At 39.6% G+C, this 24,674-nt stretch overlaps 1 protein-coding gene across 1 annotated transcript in view; it reads right to left on the bottom strand.

The window, feature by feature from the left end:
• UNC13A (unc-13 homolog A) overlaps positions 1–24,674 on the bottom strand; it is a 5,702,976-nt gene that overhangs the window by 824,446 nt on the left and 4,853,856 nt on the right. Inside the window, exons 31-32 of the mRNA XM_044054109.1 lie at positions 9,683–9,760; positions 5,309–5,386 (exon numbers count right to left, since the gene is read on the bottom strand). Of these exons, the coding sequence (XP_043910044.1) occupies positions 5,309–5,386; positions 9,683–9,760 (156 nt within the window). The remainder of the gene's footprint in view (positions 1–5,308; positions 5,387–9,682; positions 9,761–24,674) is intronic.

The raw sequence follows: 24,674 nt of genomic DNA, 5'->3' as shown, positions 1-24,674 counted from the left end.
CCCAACAGCAGCCCCACTGCTCATATGGAAATCCATCCCAATAAAAATATGATCACTCCTGTCCTACCAAGTCTTCTTTGCCTAACTTAAAAAACAAAACAAAATAAAAATGTTTGAATCATGAAGTCTTCTGTAAGCAATATCCAGTAGATAGCATAACTTAAGCCCATCCCCTTCCCTCTAGGCTCTCATTTTCTTCATATTAATCTCTTCTGGTCTACCAGTGAAGTCTTCCTGCCAACTGCACCTCTCTCATCTTCCACTCAGTCCTTTTATCCTACTGAAACTTTTTTCCCTTAGCTTTCTGCTCCAAAGTACACCTAACTGTATATACAGTATATACTGAATATTTACTATGTCTGCTACATTTTGAGTTGGTTATACAATTTGTCTTACTGTTTAAATGCTGACAGCTATATGTTTAGTTAAAGTTGTTTTTTTACGTATAGTGCTGATGCCATGCTTGTAAAACATCCTTCACTATTCAGCACTACGAACTCATTCATTTGAAACTGTCATCTTTGTTAAAGTCTGTCTATTGTGTGTCCATTTGGATCAGTGTTCTATCCCAGCTAACAAATGAAAATAAAATAAATAAGTTAATTTAAGAGAGGAAAACAAGAATATAGATTCAAGCATGATCATCAGGGATAGAAGGATGATTAGAAATGACAATGTTAGCAATACTGGACTTTTTTTATCAGTATTCACACAACAAAAGATGGAAGGTTAACATGTAGAAAAGGGAAATAACAATGGCATATCAAAGATTGTATATGGGTAATATGGACAGTGTATATGAAGAAAAAATAGAGTCAAGAAAGCATACTAGTCAGAATACAGAAAAGTCTAGTAATCATTCTGATAAATATGGATAATGGATCAGTAGACAATGAGGTAGGTACCACCTGAATGGAAAAACAATTTTATGCATATTTTTTTATATATAGCAGAATCAATACAGAACACTATACGTCAGTTAGCCTGATGTCAGCTGCAGGAAGAAAATGCAGGAAGTCCTGAAAGAATGGCTTGATGTCTTTCATAAAGGAGACAATCAGTAAGATCATTACCTAGGATTACCTTGGAATTATATTCCTTTAAGGCTTGTCCTGTTCAGTGAAGAATGACTGAATAAATTGGTCCACATCTGAAATTAATTTAGTAGTTACTTTCTGGGAGTTCTACAGTTCAATGAAGTGTATGTCTTTTGAGTGTCTATTGCCTGAGATACAAGAAGTCGATGAACAGAAGGTCAAACACTGTTTTCCAAAGGAAACATTGTTGGGGTGATTTCTAAATGAGTGCCTGCAGTGATGCCCTTTTTGGGAGCCTTTCTTTGAGTTGGTGTAACCATGCATTTGGTAAATATAAAGTTAAGATGGGGAGCAGAGGGGCCTGCAGTCAAAGTCGTAGTTTCAGATTATCTATCATGTTGATAAGGATGAACATATACATAGTATCCAAAAGCAGGAATTTTCAACTTTCTTTATTTGAACTGGTTATAAAGTAACATATGCAAAATAAATGTAAAACAGTGTCACTAACTCTCATATTCATGACATGTCTTAAGAATAAGACTGGATTAAATATATAGATATATATTCCTTTAAGGCTTGTCCTGTTCAGTGAAGAATGACTGAATAAATTGGTCCACATCTGAAATTAATTTAGTAGTTACTTTCTGGGAGTTCTACAGTTCAATGAAGTGTATGTCTTTTGAGTGTCTATTGCCTGAGATACAAGAAGTCGATGAACAGAAGGTCAAACACTGTTTTCCAAAGGAAACATTGTTGGGGTGATTTCTAAATGAGTGCCTGCAGTGATGCCCTTTTTGGGAGCCTTTCTTTGAGTTGGTGTAACCATGCACTTGGTAAATATAAATTTAAGATGGGGAGCAGGGGGCCTGCAGTCAAAGTCGTAGTTTCAGATTATCTATCATGTTGATAAGGATGAACATATACATAGTATCCAAAAGCAGGAATTTTCAACTTTCTTTATTTGAACTGGTTATAAAGTAACATATGCAAAATAAATGTAAAACAGTGTCACTAACTCTCCTATTCATGACATGTCTTAAGAATAAGACTGGATTAAATATATATATATATATATATATATATATATATATATATATATATATATATATAGGTTCCCTTTTAATGGTCGACATTTCAAAATGTCGACATTCATATGGCTGAGATCATATGATTGACATTTGAAATGCCAACCATGGGGAACCAGCATCACACTACAGTGTGGAATGGAAAGATTTCCACTTCCACACTGTAGTGCAATCTCAGAGTTGGTATATTTAAGTTACGGGGGGTGTGGGGATTGGAGCCCCCCAGTGGGGATGCAGGGGGGCAAAGCCCCCCTGCTAGCAGCATCAAGGCAAGTTTGTATTGTGTTTTACTTGTATGGTCAAGATTTCAAATGTCGATCATATGGTCTCAGCCATATGAAAGTCAACATTTTGAAATTTCGGCCATATCAAGTAGACCTATATATATATATATATATATATATAGCCAGAAAGATAGAAATTAACTATTCATCAGGACAGCAATGAAACTCAGGTATGCTTCCACAATGACACAGACAGCCCACCTTATGACACATTAACATAAAATTAGTGTGTGTATATATTTGTGCATGTTTCTGTGCATATGTGTACAAATGCTTGTCAGAACATACTATCCTGCAACCTGGAAATGGCAGTGCAAAAAGATGGAAAGCATCCACTGCTATATGTTGCTATACAACATGAAGCTGGAAAATATGCTGTGGATTGAGTCCAATCCACTTAATAGAGAACACTCCATACATTGATTTTTGTATTAATACAAGTTTTTTTTTTACTTTTGAAATACGCTTCTGATGTGGACATTGCAAAAAATAGAACCTATCATTGCTCTACACTGAAGGCTCTAAATTGGTTAGAACTACCTCATCACCTGACATACAGGTGGTCTCACCTTCGATAACCACATCGCCACAACAGTCAGGAAATCCTTCTATGTGGCACACCTCATCACGAAGGGCTTTTCATCCAGAAAAAAGGAGGTCATTGTCCCACTGTACTCATCCCTCATTAGACCCATTATAGAATACAATGCCCCATTTGGTATGTACCTCTCAAGACATCTGCAACAACTGGAAAGGCCTCAGAAATACCTCACTAAAAGAATCACAGGCCTAAAGCAGATGCCCTATGCTGACCGCCTTAAAAAACTCCAGCTATACTCTGTCGCATATTGTCTACTCAGAGGCGATCTCTGCTTAACATACAAGGCCATGTCAAACCCAGAGCTGTTGGACATGCTACACTTAAAGAAATCCCAATCCCTCAGAGCTACACGCTCCAGGGATCTAAACCTTGTCATCACAATAAACAAAACATGTTGGAGGGATAGGTTCCTGACCCAGAGACTCCCCAGACTCTGGAATAGATTGCCCATACATGTCAAGCAGAGTGCCTTTTTGGACCTCTTCAAGAGGAACCTTGACGATTGGATGGGAGAAAGGAAATTCACCCCAGGGATCATGTCAGTCGCCCTGCTAGACAGGGGTCCAGGAAAGTAAATAATGTGGGAAAAAATATCCAGGGAATTATTATGGCTAGGCTTGTATAGGCCCTAGGGCTGATAGCCTAGTACTAACCTATGAACCTATGAACCTATGAACACCCAATTACATATAGTAAACCCAATCCTACAGGATCCTTCACACTGTTCAGTATAAAGAAAACACTTTTGAAATCTACCTCCCTAAAAAGTCACTACAATCCAATGATAAGAAACTCCTCAATATCCACAAACCACTTAAATCTGCTGGGAAAATAAATCTATACACACACTCTGTAGCCACATCCTGGAACTCTATCCTTCAAGAAATCAGATCTACCTCTCACTACCACACTTTCATATCTATTCTGAAAGTTTACTCTGCCAAAACATGGCAGTGCTCCTGCTCTTCTCCATGTTAATACCCCCACCATCTCATAACGTAACCCCCTACATACTTAACTACTAGTACTTATGCAGCTCTCAAGAAATTTCCTCCCTGTGTATATAGCACAAAGCTATAATTTTTTTGTATATTTTCTGTATGCTGCTCTCTGTATCATTCTGTATATTTTCTCTGTATTTTTCTGTACTAATTCACAAACTGGATATATAATTTTATACTATATTGTATGATTCAAACATTGTATAATTCTTGAATCTTTTCTCCCCAGGCCTCCACTAAAAATGGGTTCTATGCCCAGTCACACTTTCAAAGTAAAAAAATGCCAATAAATAAATATGTTTGCCAGTATTCAGAAGATTCTTGTAGAAGATGTCTAACAATATACTACAGACACAGCAAAAGAGCAACACTAAGCAAAGTAGGAGAAATTAGATATAAAACAGAGAACACTTAATTTGGCATACGCAATCTATCCTTCTCTACCCAGCAAGGTGCCAATGTAAATAGTACAAAAATCAGAAACTATCAAAGGCATACATTATAATAACTTAAATTCAATGGCAGAAAATAAAAATGCAAAATAGATATTCTCTTACAGTGCATGTTTTCATTGCACTAATTGTTTCTTTCAGGGCTGTGTGCTTTCAGCACTACCCCACCTGCACTTCTTTTAAGTATCCAGGCCCCTATTCACAGAAAGTTCTATATAACTCTACTAGTAGACCATGCTAGCTATCCGCATCAGTTTTTGTAAAGGACATACATTTTCTATTTAGTGTGCTCCTTCTAGTATCAGTGCTTGTTTTTTTTTCCCTATCTTTACTTAGGAGAAATGTTCCCTTCCAACAGAGCTCTTTGACATGGAGTTCCATTATCTTTTATCAGAGTACATCTACTAGGGTGCTTTACAGTTTTTTTTTAATAAACTTCTTATGCCGGCATTTCAGCATTTAAGCTATGTTACTGAAGCCTCCACCTGTCTCTGTTGACCCTATTATACTGTATGTAGCAAACAGCATAATAAACCTATGTTGCTCTTATGCTCACAGATAATGAGGATAGTGGACAAAACAGTTAAACCAGGTAATATGATTAACAGACATCTTCAGAAAATATACACAGACTGTTTTACTATAATTAATAGATAACCTGTGATTTTTTCATATGGTAAATGTGAAATAAATTGATAGCAGTTATTGGAGAAACCCATGTATAAGAAAATTAAGGCTCCTGGACCAAATGAATATACAACAGAAACAGTTCTTCTATATATGGAAATACTGATTTGAGATGAGTGATAAAATAATGACAGAAGTATCACAGCAAGTCCACTAACCTCTTTTCCTCCCATGGCTTCAAACATCTTCTCCAGTTGAACTCGAAGCTGCTGAATATTGTTCATCAGGATACAAGGCTGTGGAGAAAAACAGTAATCAGTGATCCATAAGCAGTAATTGAAGCACTAATTAAAGTGTGGCTGATGTTGTAATGTGCAATTAAGAATATTGCAAAATGATACAGATGGCAAAAGTTTATAGCTCCCTTTGAGCTGCGGAGCCAGTCTTTTCTGACTCAGAATGCGTAAGGGATTATTTCAGAAAATAAGCATGTAAGAATTGATTCACAGTGTCTCTGCTAAGTGCACTTTCACAAAGTAGCTGGGCCAGACTAAGAGAAGGTAATGCAGCTTTGTACTATAAATCCATGTTATAATCCAAAATAATGTGGTTAGGAAACAGGCAAGTATATCTCAGTCAAATATGAAGTTCTTTGGACTGGGACATTTAATAAATGAGGACTTCCTCAAAGCCCAGAGCCACTCAAATTATTATTACTGTTGTTATTATTATTACTATTATTAAATGAATATGTCCTCTTGACACATCTCCCTTTTCAGGGCCAATCAGCATTTTATTAAGATTTCAGAACTTGTTATATAAATAAAAGAGGTCACCAGAAATTAGTGTATACAATGAAGGCTGACAGCAGTCTAAAAAATGAAGCTAGAGTACTGACATCTATGATTCCACATATGCATTTTTCAGGTATTACTTTTTAATGCTAAGATCCAAAAAGGCTGTTGCTGTTAGTTTATGTTTTGTAAATATTCAATGATCACACTATACTTGGTTGTTTTTTTAATGAGTTGGTTGCTGGCTAATAACACAGTTATAAATCTGAAGACACAAGTCTGAATAGGAATTTTTTTCTAAATAGAACCCTGATGCATCATTATGATATTTAAAAATATTCAGTTTTGAAACTTACTGTATTCTAAATGCTTGTCTTTTCTAAACTTAGGATTTCAGGAATGCAGTTATTTCAGACAATGGTTCTAAAACTAAGGGATAGATTCTGACACAGCACTTGCAGATTCAGCATTTCCCAGACAAAAATATACTGCTTCCTTTCAGCTCCTCTGCCTCTTTTGGATTTGGTTTACTTTTTCTTGTACTGGCATGCTTACCTGCAGCTGAAATTTTGCTTCAGAATACAGTTCCTCATTAGTTTATTTTCTTAGCTTCAGTTATACTGTTTAAGGTGTGTGTGTGTGTGTGTGTGTGTGTGTGTGTGTGTGTGTGTGTGTGTGTGTGTGTGTGTGTGTGTGGGTGTGTGTGTGTGTGTGTGTGCGCACGCGCGCGCGTGTGGGTGTGGGCAAGCTTGCATATGCAAAAATGGGTAGGGATTGGGTTAAACCCGCATCTAAGATATTATAACATCAAGCTATTAATGTGCAGATGTCATGTGCTACTTATGGGGGGGGGGTTAGTAGGCACTCAATACTGTACTAATATTCACACCAGTACTACTGTGTAGTTAAATTACTCAGCAAAAATATGTGAGTTTGTATAAATATTTCTGAGGCAGACACTGTGTAACTTATTTCAGAAATGTGAAATTTTACAGAATAAAATGTATTAAAATCAACACAAAGTACTTGTTTTCTCTTTATTATCAAGAACAGGCTTCAGTTAATTTTAGTTGTTTCTGTTTTATATCATATTAATGGAGTTTAACTACAGTGTCAGAGATTTGTGCAATATTTACAATCACAGGACTCATAGGAAATACAAGGCTAGTTGACCAGAGGCCATGTATGCCTTTCAAAAAAAATTCTCAAACTCTAGCATCCTTTTCAAGTAGGGCAAGGCCTGTAAGTCCGTGCATTTTAGGACACCCATTCAATTGTCTAGGCCAGACCTGAAAGAAAACAGGACATCACTCTTCCTAATATGCAGAGAGAGCCAATTCCAGAGCATGGAGAGGCCCCTGTGTAATGAATCAATTCCTTCCTGTAGTTTTATTTATTCACTGGTGAAGATTAAGATCTTTTGTTCCAGTATTGGCTGTACTATCTGACTTATCAAGATAAAAGAGGCTAAAGACAATAAGATTCCTGAGGGTATAGTAAGCAAGGCACATGTCACCTCTTGAGAGCCTATGACACAGAGTACAAGGACAGAGATTCCAGCCTCTCCCGATAGCTAAGATTTTTGATGACTGAAATCCTTTTCATTAAGAACCTCTGTGGTCTTTCAAGTATTTTCATATATCTAGTGATGTACGTGCAAAAGGAAGCATCATATTATAATCACTGTATTGATGGAGTGGGCTGTATCAATTTGTTGTTTTCTGAAGCAGATACACTCATTTCTTAGCATTAAATATGTGCAGTTTTTTGGTGCACCAAGAACCTACTCATGTTCATAGGTTCAAATATACTTACTAGGCTATTGATCTGTGAGGATTTTACGAAGCATAGCCTAATAGTCCCATGGTAGTTTTAGCCCTTATATTTTGCATACATATTACCCAGAGAAGAACCAAACGTATATGTTGGGACACTTACACATTTACCCCATCCATGAGGGACAGGGTTACTAAACCAGGGGTGAATTTGTGGTTACCCATCTATTCTGCCAAATTACTTTTGAAAAAAAGTAAGAGAATAACTTTGCTTTACGTGTAGTGGAAGATGTTTCCACAGAAGTGGTATTCTTTATGAAATACACCTATCCCTCCAACATTTTCTATTTATTTTGCAAATGAAATTGAGATCCCTTGAGCAGGTGTTTATGATACCACTGGACATGCAAATTTGTAATAAGTCTGACACAATAAGGTCAGTGAAGCTCTATATGTAAGGCACAAGTCGCATCTCAATAGCCTGTATAATACTGAGAAGAAGGACAAGGCTTTGAGGTGCTCTGCATAGCTTTTATGACAGTGTTAATTTATTCTGAAGGGTATCTGTATCATTTATTGATTTAATAACCACACCCAGCTTACAATCATACGTGAACTTGTAATGATAAAAAAATATATTTTTCTCCTAGTAATTACAGGACATTTGTATATTTGCATTTTTTCAATAGTTTATTTATTTAGGACACAATTGTTAAAATGTTGGAAGTCTATGGAGGACAGAAAATGTTCTAGACAAGAGCAACTAATATTAAGGCAATAATAGTTTTTGGAATACTTTGAGAGAATGGTGGTTAAAAGGCAAGGCAAATTGGGTGGGTGACTATGCAACACTTATCTTGTTATGTTTGTAGATAATCCAATATGACAAAATGACTTTTTTCAGATAATCCAATATGACTACGTGTTGCTTGCTTTATGTACTTAGAGGAAATAAAGATGACTCCATATACCATTGTAGATAGTCCCCTTCTCTGTTAATTGTTATGGAATGGAATTATGGGTATCTAACTTCCTAACTAAAGCTGCAGGCAACATAGATACAAGTAAGATCAGTTTACCTCCTTCTCTTGGCCTATCTCCTGGACTGTAGACATAGTTATTTTCACTCATGCAATCAGTAGTTTTCTCTTTGTATGTACATGGGCCATTAAGTTAGCAGAATCAAATGCAATGAAACATACCATGCTGTATCTTGTGTGAGCCTTTAGCCATTAAGTGTAATGACTTCATGAATGCACATATCTCCAAGCCAGTGAGTGAAAATATGAGTTAGAATGCATTCAAGGAAATCCTAGCCTCTTTCAAGGAACATTTTTGCACCACATATTGAGTAATCTGCCTTCTCTCACTCACTTGCTCCAGAGAATAATGGACATTTTTATATCTCTGCTCTTCTCTCTCATTTTAGTTGGCTGTCTGATGACCCAAACTTATTTGTGAGCCAGTATCACAATATTACATAGAAAAGTCCATCAACTATACTGCATATCTCTCAACTTTTTTAAGAATTCTAGACAAAGCTAAAAATTATAGTTGGGGGTGGGGGAGCACAGTGCCAAAATCAGGGACACATTTTTAAGTATTGCTCTTATAAACTTATAAACTTGCTAGAACAGTTTTTTAACAGCATATGTTTTCTGAAGATATAAATCTGGATCTCAAAAGTCTGACAATATTTAGGGACTGCAATCCTTGAGGATTTGCCAGAAAATCACAAAATATACAAAGAGCAAACAAAAATATGAGGCAAAAATCTGGACATTTTGTAAAATGGACAGTTGAGATGTACGCTCTGCTGACAGAATGATCACTGTATATGTCTTTTTTTTGTATATAAAAGGAAACATTTAAAAATACTATACAGTTCCATTAAGAAGCATATATATATATATATATATATATATATATATATATATATACACACACACACACACACACACACACACACACACACACACACACATACACACACACACACACACACATATATACAATTGGTTACCACTTTCTCCTTGGAACAGTATGAAGCAAAATCCTTCGATATGATATCTGCGTACTGTAATAACACATTGCTGATTGTCTAAGGAGAGAGAAAAAGAGAAAGAAAAAAGGAAAAGGGAAAGAGACAGAAAAAAGTAAAACAGGATGGTTTCAACAACAGCAGTTTGCATTAGTTATAAATGAAAATTCTGTAACAACCGTAATTTCTACTCATCTTGGATAGGATTCATCAGTAAGCTAGTAATGGAGAGATTGCCATTACACACTGTTCCACAAAACGTAATCAGTCCTGGTGCTAGCATCATATTGTACTAAGAACTTATTTTTTTCTTTTTCTTTTTCTTTCTTTCTTTGTTTTTTCAAGAGAACAATATCATTTTCTAATCATAAGGAAACTTGAGGAGATACTTTTTGTAAGTAGATAACACACACATTTTACATAGCAAAAAGTCTTATTAGTATAATGTAGATAAAATTCATTATGTACTGAGTTTGAGGGATGAAAAAAGAATATTAACCTGACTGGTAAAAACTAGCTATAGAAATCAAATGAAGGAATAAGAATAGTATTTTGAAAGAGGACAGACAGTTCCATCATTAGGTGATCTTGGGTCAAAGCCCTTTATGTAGCCAGTGTCTGGGAGCTGCGAGACTTGTAGATGCTTTGATGGCTTAAATGTTCTGTGCTGTATGCTTTTAGCATATTTGTTTACTTTATCTAGTTAATTTTCCTTCCAAGTATGCCACCCATCAGCCCTATTTTATAATTTTTGCCCTTTTTCTTTCCTCTGCCACTGGGGGTTTACCAGTGTGAAGGCAGATCTGACCAGAGGAGGACATCTTTCAGACTACTATAAAAGTGTTTATGCTCTTGATCACAACTAGCAATGACAGAAACGAAGGGATTCATAATCAAGTCCCTCACCCCACCTCTTGGTGATTGATATGGACACCTGTATTGCCATAAGATTCTACTACTCCCTGTCACTGCATATGACTGCTCCAGCCATCATACTAATGAAAACAACAGCATGGTAAGCCAAGCTCATGTCCCCCTATGACTGTCAATTTTTCACATGCAAACCTATACTTGCATGTAGTGAAATGGGAAATGAATCTCCACTCCCTTCCTCCAGGGTGCATGAACTAATACTAGCTGCACACTCCTACTCTCACCTACCTAGTTTTTCCAGGATCCCAGCCACTATTTAATCTCAGGTCTTCTGGATTATTATCAGGGTTTTAGCACTTTATGCCAAAGACATGGGCTATTTTATGGCATGCAACTGAAAGGAAATTGTTTATTACATTAATTATACTTCTTTACTGTTAGCCAAAATGTATATGTGTGTGTGTGTGTGTGTGTGTGTGTGTGTGTGTGTGTGTGTGTGTGTGTGTGTGTGTGTGTGTGTATATATATATATATATATATATATATATATATATATGTATATACATACATACATACATACACATAAGTATATAGTATACACTGAAAAAGGCAACTGAGCTTGGTAGGTATACCTGGCTAACTAATAAATCAAGAATACATAAAAATGTGACAGTAAGCTACATGGCCCCTTCAGAAGAATACATTTTGTAACATTCACAAAAATGAATATTATGTACTTACCATAATGACAGATCCATGTTCTCTAATTTTAGTCCAGTTCAACCTTTGGGTCATCGGATCTGATCTGATCTCGGTGCCTTCTTTTAAAGTTGTGGATCCATGGTTCTGACTCCTCCCCTACCCACAATTCCCTGTTCTCCACTAAATTATCTCAGATAGAATTTGCTTGGTTATACCTAGACAGCAATTGATTCCCTCCTATAACTGAAAAAACATTAGGTGTCACAACTAGAGAACATGCTAATACTACAGTATGGTATAAAAGTAAAAATTTTAACAGACTTAGGTGAGGTCTGGTTCCTCACTAGAAGCTGTCAGTAACAATACTGGAAGGGGAAGGAGGAAGGGATGTTGAACTGGACAAAAATGAGACACTATGAATCTATTGTTATGGGAAGTACATAACTTTAGCATCAGACATTGTCAATTTTCACCTAATTCACCCCTTGAGACAGAATCCCAAGCTATGAAAAGTGCCTGGGTGGCACCAAGGAAGGGCATTCATGAGAATAATGGAACCAGAGGAGGAATGTGCTCTCGACTGCACATCCAGTTTCTAATGAAACACAAATGTGAGAACCATGGAACACGCTACTGCACAAATGTCATCAATGTGAACTCTCTTCATGAATGCAGTAGAAGTAGCTATTTCTCTTGTGGAATAGCCTTTTGGTTTTGTATGCAGAGATAAAACCCCATGATTATAAACAACAGAAATACAATTTGACAGCCATTTGGAAATTGTGACTTTTGATATGCTTTTCTCCAGTTTTGCTTTGGAGAAGTATACAAATAGTTAATCTGACATTCTGATTTGCTTGGCTTGATGTAAGTAGAATCTGAGCTGTCTGTGAACATCTAGCATGTGTAGCATATATTCCCCTGTTTTAGAGAACCTGAGGAAAAAGAGTGGCAAATCAATTGAATCACTCATGATTGCCTTGGATGTCATCTTCAGTAGGAAAGAATTAGTTCTTACCATTACTCTGTCTCTATGAAAAATGAGGTATGGTAGTCTGCAAGATAATGCTTAATCAAAATCCATCTTGCAGTTGCTCTTGCAACAAGAAAATGGTCTTCCATGAAATAAACTTGAGATCTACTGAAGCAGCTGGTTTGAAAGGTTGTTGGGTTAAGCCTTGAAGCATGATAGTGATATCCATGAGGGTACTGGATCCCTGATTGGAGAATTGAATAAGAAAGCACCCTTGAGGAAGGCTTTGGATATTTTAAGAGAGGCTATAAAGGTTTCATTATGCTGTTTGTTAAAATTAAAATTAAATATGGTGGTCATTTGCACCTCCAATACCCAAGGCAAGTGTATTAAATGGGACAAAAGCAAGGGGAACCAAACCTGCCAGAGCCAAAACACAGCAATGGGGCTCACGTTTGTCTTTCACCTTCTGGCTTTCTGAATGAATGCATTTTATCAAAAGTGGTATCGGGGAAAAGGGCCAGTTGTGAACTAGAGTATCCCTTAGTGACTATCCCTGTGGAGGGATTAGGGCAAAGTATCTGCTGCACTTGTTGTTCAGGTATAAGGCAAAGTGGTCACAGCAAGATTGGCCCCAGCAGCTGTAAATTTCTGTCACTATTATCTGGTTGAGAGACCACTCTTGAGGCAGTAGAATCAAGTTGCTCAATTTGTCCACCAGCACATTTGATGTCTCCAGGATGTGGATTGTTATCAGAAAACAATGGGAAGATATTACTCATTGCTGTACTCTCATCACCTCCCAGCACAGTGGATTTGACGGGATGGATGTTACACCCTTGGGGATGAGGCCTTGAAAACCTGCAACTCTAGGAGGACCATTTTCATCTCCAAGACACTGATGTGAAGGTTGGCCTCTAGGGGTGACCAAGAACTTGAACAGTCTTCCCCTCAAAAATTCCCCCACTCCCCACCCCAGAAGGGAAGCATCCATGGTTATTATGGCCCATGAGTTTGCTGGACAAAAAGGTTTTCATTCCATTACTGAAGGGGAGGTTATCCATCATTTGACAGGATCTCTACAAACTTGCGTGAAATTAATCTTGGCATGTAGGGGGTATAGATTTTGTGACCACTGGACAGAAAGTGTCCACAGTAATACTCTCATGTCAAATCTCGACCAGGGAAATATGCAGTGGTATAGGCCATCAAACCTAACAGATGAAGAGTCAACCTTGTCTGAGGAAGAGGGAGCTGAATTACTTGACAGGCCACTAGATGTAAGGATAGCACTCTGGAGTGTGTAAGTTTAGAAATTTAACCGAGTATTTTGATGTAACGTCCTATAAATTCTATTTGTTGTGTGGGAGACAGTTGCCTTTTTGACTGATTAACTGCCCCCCCCCCCCAGTAACTGTGTAAGACAGAGTAGTAGTTTCTGTTGTCGTACCAGTAGATCCCTGGAAGCAGCAATGAGAAGCCAATTATTTAGGTATGGGAAAACCTGGATCCTGTGCCGTCAACATGAGCTGTTACCACTGCCATAACTTTTGTGAACACCTGGTGGGCTGTGGTTAGAACAAAGGGCAGTACTCTAAATTGATAATGCCTAGTTCCCAGCCAGAAAAGGATGAATCTCCTGGATTACATCTGCATCTTTATGTGATATTAAGTAGCCTGGAAATCTGCAGAGCACATCCTTCCTCTATAAAGGCAATATGTACTGTCCCATGACCTTCTGAAACTTTGTCTGTCTCATAAATTGATTGAGGTGGCTGAAGTCCAAAATCAGCCTGTGGTCCCTGTCTTTTTTTGAAACTAAAAAGAACCTGGAATAGACTCTGGATACTAACTGATCTTTTGGGGGAGGGGGGGGGGCACTGGATGACTCATTTTTCTAGCAACTTTGAAATCTTTGTTGCTGCAGATTCCAACTGACTTGGTGGAACATTTGGAACCTTTAGTTTCTTCTTTGGAAGGTATAAAAAAGGGAATGGTACAGCCTCTGGTGATTAACCCTAGCATCCATAAATGAAATGTAATGTCTTGCTAGGCTTGTGGGTGTAAGAATATGTGCCTCCAGACTTAGGGTTGCCACCTTTTCAAATGCCTAAAGTGGGACAATTTTGGTACAAATATCAGATTTTGCAGGCCAAAACATACCCACAGTCAGTACAAAGGACAGCACTTCACTGTTTTGCCTAAATAAAAGCTTATTCTTGTAGTAGTTTAGTTGCTTATTCTGTTTCTTATAACATTTAGGTGTTTCAGATACAGAATAACTGTTTTATGCAGCTATTACATAAAATATATGAAATAATTTTGCCCTAAAATCTCAAGACATTTGCCATTTTCACAATTTTTTTGCAGGACACAACTGCCCAAAAAGGGATTGTCCCTCGCAAAGTGGGACAGGTGGTAACCCTATCCAGACTGCAGCAGTTGGGTAACCCTTCAGGAGCACTAATAGGATTTCTCTGTGAAAAGACCATGAAAACCCTGATTATGTCCACCTCTGCTCTTGGGATGATGTCCATTTATGTTACCCCCCACTGTGGGAGGGAGGATCCGTCTCCAGCAGTGTCTTGGTGATAACCCCATAGTTTTCTGAGCCACATTTTTTTTACCATGCCTTTGGTTCCTAGAAAAGGTTCACTGATTCCAATGGCAGACAGGGTCTTACTGTCTTGTTCACTCCTAGTAAGTTTTTCTTTAACTTTTGGTTAAAAATGAATGTAACCATCAAATGGGGCATTAACGGATGATGTCTTAAAGCTTGGAAATATACATCCAGGCATGCCAACACATGGTAATCCTGATGCCTGCTGCTCTGACTGTACCATGAGATGCACCAGAGGGCAGATGCATGGCCTCATTAGAAGAGGATTGCAGGATAGGAAGTTGGATGCCCACTCTTTTTTTGAACAAACGCTGATAAGTTAACCATGAGGGACTTGAAAAGCTCCTTGGTCAGGACCCTCTGAAAACTTGTTATGTGTGTAAGGTAATTCAGTGCTCAAAGTATGGAAGTTGCTGAAGCATACTCCCTGTTGGGGGAAGAACTTAACAACTCCCCTCAGACAGTTCCTTTTTCATGGCTGCTGCTGCTACCACAGCATCTACTGGTGATCATTTACTCCAATGTTTCCTGTCCATTGTGGCTACTAAGATCCTATCTGGCTTCTTAGAGATGGGTTCCACTCAATCAGGGTCCTTTCATTCTTGCTGTGCCACAAGATCTATGAGGGCATCTGTGGGTGGTACCACCCAGGACACAGATGAGCCAGGACCAAAGGCCTCAAGGAACACATTCATATGGGGATGGACCAACCCTCCCATTTCATTAATTTTAGGATGTCACAAAATGTGCCATCTTCTATAGGGGATCTATTGAAACCTTCACCTTCATCCAAATCGGTCTCTTCAGTGACAGACTCTGGGGAAGTGTCTAAGTGCTTCTGTTTGCATGTCTGTTTTTTAGGACCTTGTTTCTAGGGAACCTCTAGAAACATGTCTGAATCAGACTGGGAACACAAGTGCTGAGTATCCTCTATGCCCAAAGGTAATGGCTATCACTGTCAATTAGCATGAAAGGAATAAGTCACAGGGCACTGGAGTTGGGTCAGATCTGAACCTGAAGGCCACACCTGACTTCTTGGTCCAGCCAAAATTTGTTCAAAAGCCTAGAATGCTGATGCTGAGATTGGAGCTGAGGAGATGTCCCTCCAATCGAATGACTCAGAAATTTTCCCCAGCCAATTCGAGGTCAGCTCAGAGAAGACCTCAGACCTGAGTTATTGAGAGCAGAGGTCACAAGAGGCAAAGATGGTTCCAAAAACTTCAGATTTGACTCTACGCCTGGAACAATGGCACCACTGCTTCAGCTTCCTAAACTCATCTCAAGCCAAAGAATCGGAGTCAACATAATAAGGGATGTTGTCGACTCCAAAGTTCCTTGAGTTGTTGGCTCTGACTGAGGTGCACTGGGAAGGCTCAGACCTGTGGGGGCTGGATTGGAAGGGAGTAGATACATGCTTAGGTTTCTATTTCTTTTTGCAAGGAAAACTCGGACCAACAGTGTTATTAACAGAAGCAGCAGCTTCCCCAGGATGGGCACAGCATTCTGACAAAACAGGGAATCTTTCCCTGTCTCCTCTTCCAGGACTGACAGGAGTGACTCTCCCTTGCCCATTGAGGGGACCACAACAGCCACAGAGGACATGGCTAACTCCTGGTCCATAGTGGCTGTAGGTGCTACACCAGAGAAATCTGGAGTAAAACATGAGTGGTCTGAAGTACAAATAATGGCCACAGCAGAGTCACCCACCTGTAGGTGAGGCAAACTGCTAGCCTGCTGTGATGGCAAAGGTTGTTTGCTTAGCTTTTTCTTTTTGTGGCTGGAAGAAGGAATGACCATGACAGATTGTTCATGGTCAAGCCAAAAATGCTGCTTATTTCCCAGGGAAAACAAGCAGCAAATGCAAGAAAAAAAACTTTAAAAGTCACTTTTTTTAAAAAACATATATAGTAAAAGGGACCTTGAACACTTTGCCAGCTCCACAAAAAAAAAAGCACAATTTCACAACAGAAAAAATCATTTTCAGTTAAACAACTTTCAAGCTAACAGGAAAAAAAGAGTGCTCCTGTTTAAAGTACAATGAGTCTCATGACAGTCTATTAAAACACAAACTTCTAGCTTTAAAATAACTTTCCTGAAGAGGAACATATTAATAGTAACAAAAAATACTGAATGGAAGTTTTTTTCTCCCAAAGGGAACTTATCTGCCAACAAGAAAACAGTACAAACTGACCATAGATCCTTAGAAGCCTCAGGAGCATAGTCTTTTGCAGAAGTAAAACTCTGAAGGGCCTGGTGCCAAACCTTGTGTTTTAATCAGCTCACCTTGAGCTGCCAGACAGTCTGGGCATGTTTAGGTACCCTGAAGCTCTGGATGCCAGCCAGCTGTTATGTCCTTGGCAGGATATAACCATTATAACCCATTTAACTAAGGCTACTGCATCAGTGATCAATATGAGGAGCATCCATATTGCTTTTGTGGATGAGCACAAATGTTTTGTGACTAAGACAAACTTTCCTTCCCTCCATGGCAGGACATAAGTGATGTCATAAAAATGGTCTTAATTTCACCACTGGATTTAAGTATTTTGATTGGAGTATACTTGTATCTCCATCTGTAACTGCAGGTACAGGTATAGGTTCATAGGTTCATACTAGGCTATCTGCCCAAGGGCATTTATAAGCCTAGCCCAGAGTTTTGTGGCTTTCGCCACCCCTTTAGTTTGAAGGATACTATGCCCATTATTTTGCTGTGCCTCTGTCAAGCAGTGACACTGAGGTAATCCCTGGGGTATATCTGCGATCTCCCATCCATTGGTCAAGATTTCTCTTGAACAAGGCCAGCGAGGTGCTCTGCCTCACGTGTACCAGGATTTTGTTCCACAGCATGGGGAGTCTCTGGGTGATTAATCTGTCCCTCCAACACGTCCTATTAATAACCGTGTCAAGGTTTAAGTCTCCCGCCCTTGTAGTTCTGAGGGATCTAGATTTTTTGAGGTGAAGCATGTTCATCAATTCTGGGTTGGACATGGCCTTGTATGTCAGGCACAGGTCACCTCTGAGCAGGCGGTGGCGACTGAATAGAGCTGGAGTTCCTTCAGTCGGGCAGCATAAGACATATTTTTGAGACCCTTTATCCTTTTGGTGAGGAACTTTTGGGGCCTTTCCAGTTGCTGCAGGTGTCGGGTTAGATACATTCCGAATGGGGCATTGTACTCAATCATTGGTCTGATGAGTGATGAGTACAGGGGGACAATGACCTCCCTTGATCTAGACGTGAATCCCTTCATGATCAGGTGGGCAATGTAGAAGGTCTTCCTAACTACTTTGGCGACGTGAGTGTCAAACGAAAGGTTACTGTCAACCTGGGTCCCCAGATCCCTGATAACCTCTTCTGTGCTCAGTGGATTGCCACCTATATGGTAGCTAGGGTTAACCTTGTTTTTCCCGAAGGGTATGACTATGCATTTTTTGGCGTTTAACTTTAGTCCATGGCTCTGGCACCAGTTATCCGTTTCTATGAGACCCTTCTGAAGGATATCTGTGTCAGATGTGTTCTCGACTATAGCATCCAGTTTGCAGTCATCTGCAAATTTTGTCAGCCATAACCCTCCTGTGTTTGCTTGTACTTCTGAAAAGTAGATGCCGAACAAGAGTGGGCCCAGGACTGAGCCCTGTGGGACACCACTTGTGACAGGCTTTGAGTCTGACATGGCGCCAGCAACTCTCACCCTGTGGGTTCTGTCACTTAGCCAGTTTGCTACCCATCTTGTGATGTATGGGTTAACATTTAAGCTGATGAGTTTTTCAATGATACCTGAGTGGGGTATTGTGTCGAAAGCCTTTGCCAGGTCAAGGTAGGCTGTGTGGACTGCCTTTCCCTCATCAATGGCCTTGGTGACTGTTTTGAAAAAGTCAACCAAGTTTAAAAGGCATGATCTGCCTTTGACAAAGCCAAACTGGGTTGGATCCAAGGTCTGCAAGTCCCCTATGTCTTTATTTATGAGTTCATTTATGATCCTCTCCATAGCTTTGCAGATCAGGCTTGTCAAGCTGATGGGACGGTAATTTCCAGGGTCGGTGGAGGCACCGCCTTTGTGAAGTGGGACCACAGTTGCCGTACGCCACTCCTTGGGTATGTATCCTGAGGTGAGGCTAAGATTAAACAGCTGTCCTAACTGCGGGTTTAATTCTTCATTGAGTTCATGGAGCACACAACCGGGGACACCATCTGGTCCCATGGATGCTGTGTTTTTCACCTTGGAGAGAGCAGTTCTCACCTGAGCGTTAGAGATATTTGGGGGGCTACAATCCTCTGGTATAGATATTTCACCTTTTGGGGGGGGGGAGTTTGCACTGAACCTGTCAGCCAGTATGTTGGCAATGTCTGTAGGTTCAGTGATTTTTACATCATTTTGAACTAATTCTGAGCATATCTGGGAGTTTCCTCCCAGGTTTCTGACATAGCTAAAGAAGGCCTTATGATTGTCCTTTGAGTCCTTAGCGATTTTTCTCTCAAAATTTGCCTTGGATGATTTTATGAGAGATCGTAGTTTTTTACTTATAATGATCAAAGGTGTCTTACCTTTTAGGGATTTTGCTCTGTCTTGGAGTAGCTTCCTCCTTTTGTTGTAGAGCTTGTTTATGGCTGGGGTCCACCAGACTGGACGCTTGCCTTTGGTACAAAGAGTCTTTGTTTTGTTTGGGATTGCCTGATCCAAGCAGTCCTGTAGGTGCTGGTAGAAGGCATTTGTAAGTGATTCAGCGGCTTGAGTAATGGTTTCCAGAGCTCGGGGCCTTAAAAGAGACCACACTAGTCTTAAGAAGTGTGAAGTCGGCTTTTGAGAAGTTCTTCACTGTGGTCTTTTTTATCTCAGGCGGGGGCGGGATGTGGACTTCCAGTGAGATTAGTTTATGATCTGATCTCACCAGTGAGGGGTATACTTCCGGTGTTGAACATTGTGACCCCATGTTCGTGATGATGAGATCAAGTATGTTTTCACCTCTTGTGGGGATGGTGACTAGTTGTTCCATGGCATTTGAGTTTATGAACTCTAGGAACCTTTGGGCTAGAGTGTTGGGGCTAGAGTAGTGCTCCCAGTCTATATTCGGGTAGTTGAAGTCACCTAGTATGATGGTATTTGGAGATACATTTATCCCCTCCAGTGTTTTCAGGAAAGCTATGTGAGGTTCCTGAGTTTGAGAGGGTGGCCTGTAACATGCTACAAATTGCAGAGCAGTCTTGCCTATGGTTAATTGCACCTGGATGGTCTCCGATGCATCGTGCATTGCCACCAACCTTGAGGTGTGGGTGTCCTTGATGAATATGGACACCCCCCCTCCTTTCTTGGTGGTGTCCCGATTTTGGGGCCGGAACGCATGATATGAGGTAAAACCTGATAGTGCTGGGGTGCTCTCAGGAGCCTTGAACCAGGTTTCAGTCACAGCACAGACATCGATGTTCTCCATACTGAGAAGGACCTCGAGTGCGTGCATCTTGAGGTTGAGACTTCTGGCATTGAGCAGCATTACCCTTAGTTTTTTTTTCTTTTTTGTGTTCTAGGGTGGTAGGTTTAGAATTTGAGCCTTGCCTAAAAAAGGCACAATGGGGGTGGCAAGAGCCTTTGCCAATATCCGGAAGCCCAGGGGTGACAGGTGCAAGCCGTCCCTTGCAAAGCAGCGTGGCTTGTCCAGCATGTCATCCCAGGCAGACAGACATTGGATCCCCTTTGAATGACACCAGAGTTTAAGCCAATTATTAAAGCTGATCATCTTATCTCTGTATTGTGGCATCATTCTTGGTGAGGGTAGGATACTGCTCAAGGTCAGGGTCGTACCTGCCTGGGCTACATAATCAGAGAGCTCCTCTATGTCTCTTCTCATGTAGTCCAGGGAGGTACGTCTCAGGTCGTTCACACCAGCGTGGACAATGACTGAGTCATACTTGTACCTGCTGTTGAGAGACCTGAGTGCTTGCGTTATGTGGCGGATTCTAGCACCCGACAGGCAGCTTACTGTGACCTTCTCCTTACTTAATCTGGTGAGCGGGACGTCAGTGTGTGTGACTATGGAGTCACCAATGACGAGTGTGTCTGGCATTGTGTTTGGCCTTAAGGGCTGTGACTGTTTGGCACACTGACTATGTGGTCTATGTGTTGCATGTGTTGTGTCTTGAGGTGGCAGTTGTTTGGGTGTCTGTTTTGGTGGCCTCTGCTGTTTTGGTAGATTTTTGATCAGAGCCTCCGAGTATGTCTTTGTGTGTTTATGTGTATGATTTGAAGTTGTGATAGTACTATGCGAGACTGGGTTTGTGGTGTGTGTGTGGTTACCTTCTCCTCCTGTCTGGTCTTGCCAGTCCTGTGTTGAGAGAGCTCAGCCTCCAGTTTGGCTGTATAGTTGCATCTCTCGCATGTATTTGTGTTTTGTGGGAGAAGGAGAGGGTTGTCTGTGTACATGAGGCAATTGTAACATTGCCTCAATATTCCCAGATTCACCAGCTGAGCAGGAGAGGACACTAGCAACTGATCCCTCGACATGCTAGAAGGAATAGACAAAAACTTTAAAAAGACTCCGGGGGGTGTGGGTGATCGAGAAAGGGGTTTTTAGGCTGGTGGGGTACTAAGTATAATAAAAGTGCTATATCAAGGTAAAAAGTACTTTAGGAGCAAGTGCTAGGCTTTACAGATAGAGAATAGTCTACTTAGGAATTAAGTAGAGCTGAACTTTTTAGATGTAGAATACGCTGGTTTGATCAGCAGTACAGTTCAAGGAAGGCTGTTTAAAGGGAAAATTTGAAGAGTGGACTTTAGGTAGCCCGAATAGTTTAACCTTGATTAACCGCCGCTGCTCTTGCTAAAGCGTGCTTTATAGCAGGGGGATGGAAAATGCAGGAAATGACCCAAAATGGTCAATGAATTACCAGTTACTGTTTCAAACCACTCCTCTGAGGACAAACAGGCAGCTCAGTACTCCCCACTCTCACTGGTGAGTAAAGAAACTTCCCTCTGGCCACACAAGAAAATGGAGGATCACAGGAACCAAATACAAAGCCCAGGGATCAGCAAAATCTGATCACTGGAACAACTACCTAGGAAAGTCAGGAAAGCAGAAGTATTTTTTGTTTTTTTTTTTTTTTACACACACAGACAGAAAATACAGTAAATGCTTGGTTTTTCGACTAAATGCTATCAAAGGCTAGTACACTTGAGTGTATTAGCCTGTAGGTTAACTTATAAGCAAAACTTAAGCTAAGAAGTGCAGTCAACAAATTAAGCTCAGAAAAACAGAGAAAACAGGTAATATCACAGTAATATAAGCAAAAACAGTGGTCGAAATGCACAAAAGGTCGAAAAGAGCAATAAAAATGTTTAAAAAATACTTAGAATCAGGAAAGTCGCTTTTTCTGCTCTCTGCTGCTCTAGGAACTCTGCAGGGGACCACGAGGAGCTATGCTGAGTTCTCTATTGCCAGAAAAGCCCGCCAAAGCGTGCTTTATAGCAGGGGGCTGGAAAATGCAGGAAATGACCCAAAATGGCCAATGAATTACCAGTTACTGTTTCAAACCACTCCTCTGAGGACAAACAGGCAGCTCAGTACTCCCCACTCTCACTGGTGAGTAAAGAAACTTCCCTCTGGCCACACAAGAAAATGGAGGATCACAGGAACCAAATGCAAAGCCCAGGGATCAGCAAAATCTGATCACTGGAACAACTACCTAGGAAAGTTAGGAAAGCAGAAGTATTTATTTTTTTTTTTTCTTTTTTTTTACACACACAGAAAATACAGTAAATGCTTGGTTTTCGACTAAATGCTATCAAAGGCTAGTACACTTGAGTGTATTAGCCTGTAGGTTAACTTATAAGCAAAACTTAAGCTAAGAAGTGCAGTCAACAAATTAAGCTCAGAAAAACAGAGAAAACAGGTAATATCACAGTAATATAAGCAAAAACAGTGGTCGAAATGCACAAAAGTTCGAAAAGAGCAATAAAAATGTTTAAAAAATACTTAGAATCAGGAAAGTCGCTTTTTCTGCTCTCTGCTGCTCTAGGAACTCTGCAGGGGACCACGAGGAGCTATGCTGAGTTCTCTATTGCCAGAAAAGCCCGCCAAAGCATGCTTTATAGCAGGGGGCTGGAAAATGCAGGAAATGACCCAAAATGGCCAATGAATTATCAGTTACTGTTTCAAACCACTCCTCTGAGGACAAACAGGCAACTCAGTACTCCCCACTCTCACTGGTGAGTAAAGAAACTTCACTCTGGCCACACAAGAAAATGGAGGATCACAGGAACCAAATACAAAGCCCAGGGATCAGCAAAATCTGATCACTGGAACAACTACCTAGGAAAGTTAGGAAAGCAGAAGTATTTTTTGTTTTTTTTTTCTTTTTTTTTTACACACACAGACAGAAAATACAGTAAATGCTTGGTTTTTCGACTAAATGCTATCAAAGGCTAGTACACTTGAGTGTATTAGCCTGTAGGTTAACGTATAAGCAAAACTTAAGCTAAGAAGTGCAGTCAACAAATTAAGCTCAGAAAAACAGAGAAAACAGGTAATATCACAGTAATATAAGCAAAAACAGTGGTCAAAATGCACAAAAGGTCGAAAAGAGCAATAAAAATGTTTAAAAAATACTTAGAATCAGGAAAGTCGCTTTTTCTGCTCTCTGCTGCTCTAGGAACTCTGCAGGGGACCACGAGGAGCTATGCTGAGTTCTCTATTTCATAGAGAATACTGCTGCTCTGGAACAGACTCCTCCATCAACATAAACAAAAAGGTCATCCCTGTCCATTTTCAGTGGAACTTAGATATATGGATGAGAAACAGAAAATTTACCCCAGGACTGCCACTGTACTACTAATGGACAGAAGCTACTCCTAAATGTATTATCCTGGGAATGGGTCCCCTCAAATTATCTCTGGTATGATCTCTATTATTATTATTAGTGGGTAATATATATAATTACTGACCATGGGAAGTGTTAAGGCCAGTCTATAACCAAACAGTATAGGTTAATTTGAGCACAGAAAGCAAAACTGGCAAGGCTGAAAATGGCCCACAAGGGCAGCTAGCCTAGTACTTAGTTCTGAACCTATGAAACTATAAAAAAAAATTAAGGATAGTGTAGTTGTGCCATCAACTAAATCTCCCAACCCTTCTAGTAACATACTTTCCGACTTCACCACCAGCCTTTTTACTTTCAAACTTTCATCAGATGAAAATATAATTTTACTTGAACTCATGAACCTGTTCTATGGACGATGCACAAATCCTATATGTACCTGCATTTGATTCTGTTGTACATACTTTATACATGTTTTTGTTATTAGCTTTATACTAGACATTGCCACTGACGTTTTTATTCACCTGGGCTGTGCCTGTAAATGGCCTCTTCTTATCATTGCAAATCTTGGATCAGTGCACAACACACACACACACACACACACACATATATATATATATATATATATATATATATATATATATATATATATATATTTGATAGCACTCTATGGAACATGCAGACACAGACACACACACACACACACAGACACACACATATATATATATATATATATATATATATATATATATATATATCGATCTACCTTGTATAACCAAACTTACACTTACCCAAATTTCTAATCACCGAGACAACTTCACCTAAACCTCTAATCACCAAAGCTACGAAATACCAGACTTTTGAATAGGGAAATGAACCACTTGGCTACCAAAGCAAAATAACAACATGAATATATATATATATATATATATATATATATATATATATATATATATAGCATTACCTTAGGCCAGATGTTCATAATCTGAAATGTTTGTACTGC

This window comes from Protopterus annectens, chromosome 13.part0, assembly GCF_019279795.1.
Source record: "Protopterus annectens isolate FY-2018-M chromosome 13.part0, PAN1.0, whole genome shotgun sequence".
Lineage (NCBI taxonomy): Eukaryota > Metazoa > Chordata > Ceratodontiformes > Protopteridae > Protopterus > Protopterus annectens.
This window is presented reverse-complemented; position numbering and strand designations above follow the sequence as displayed.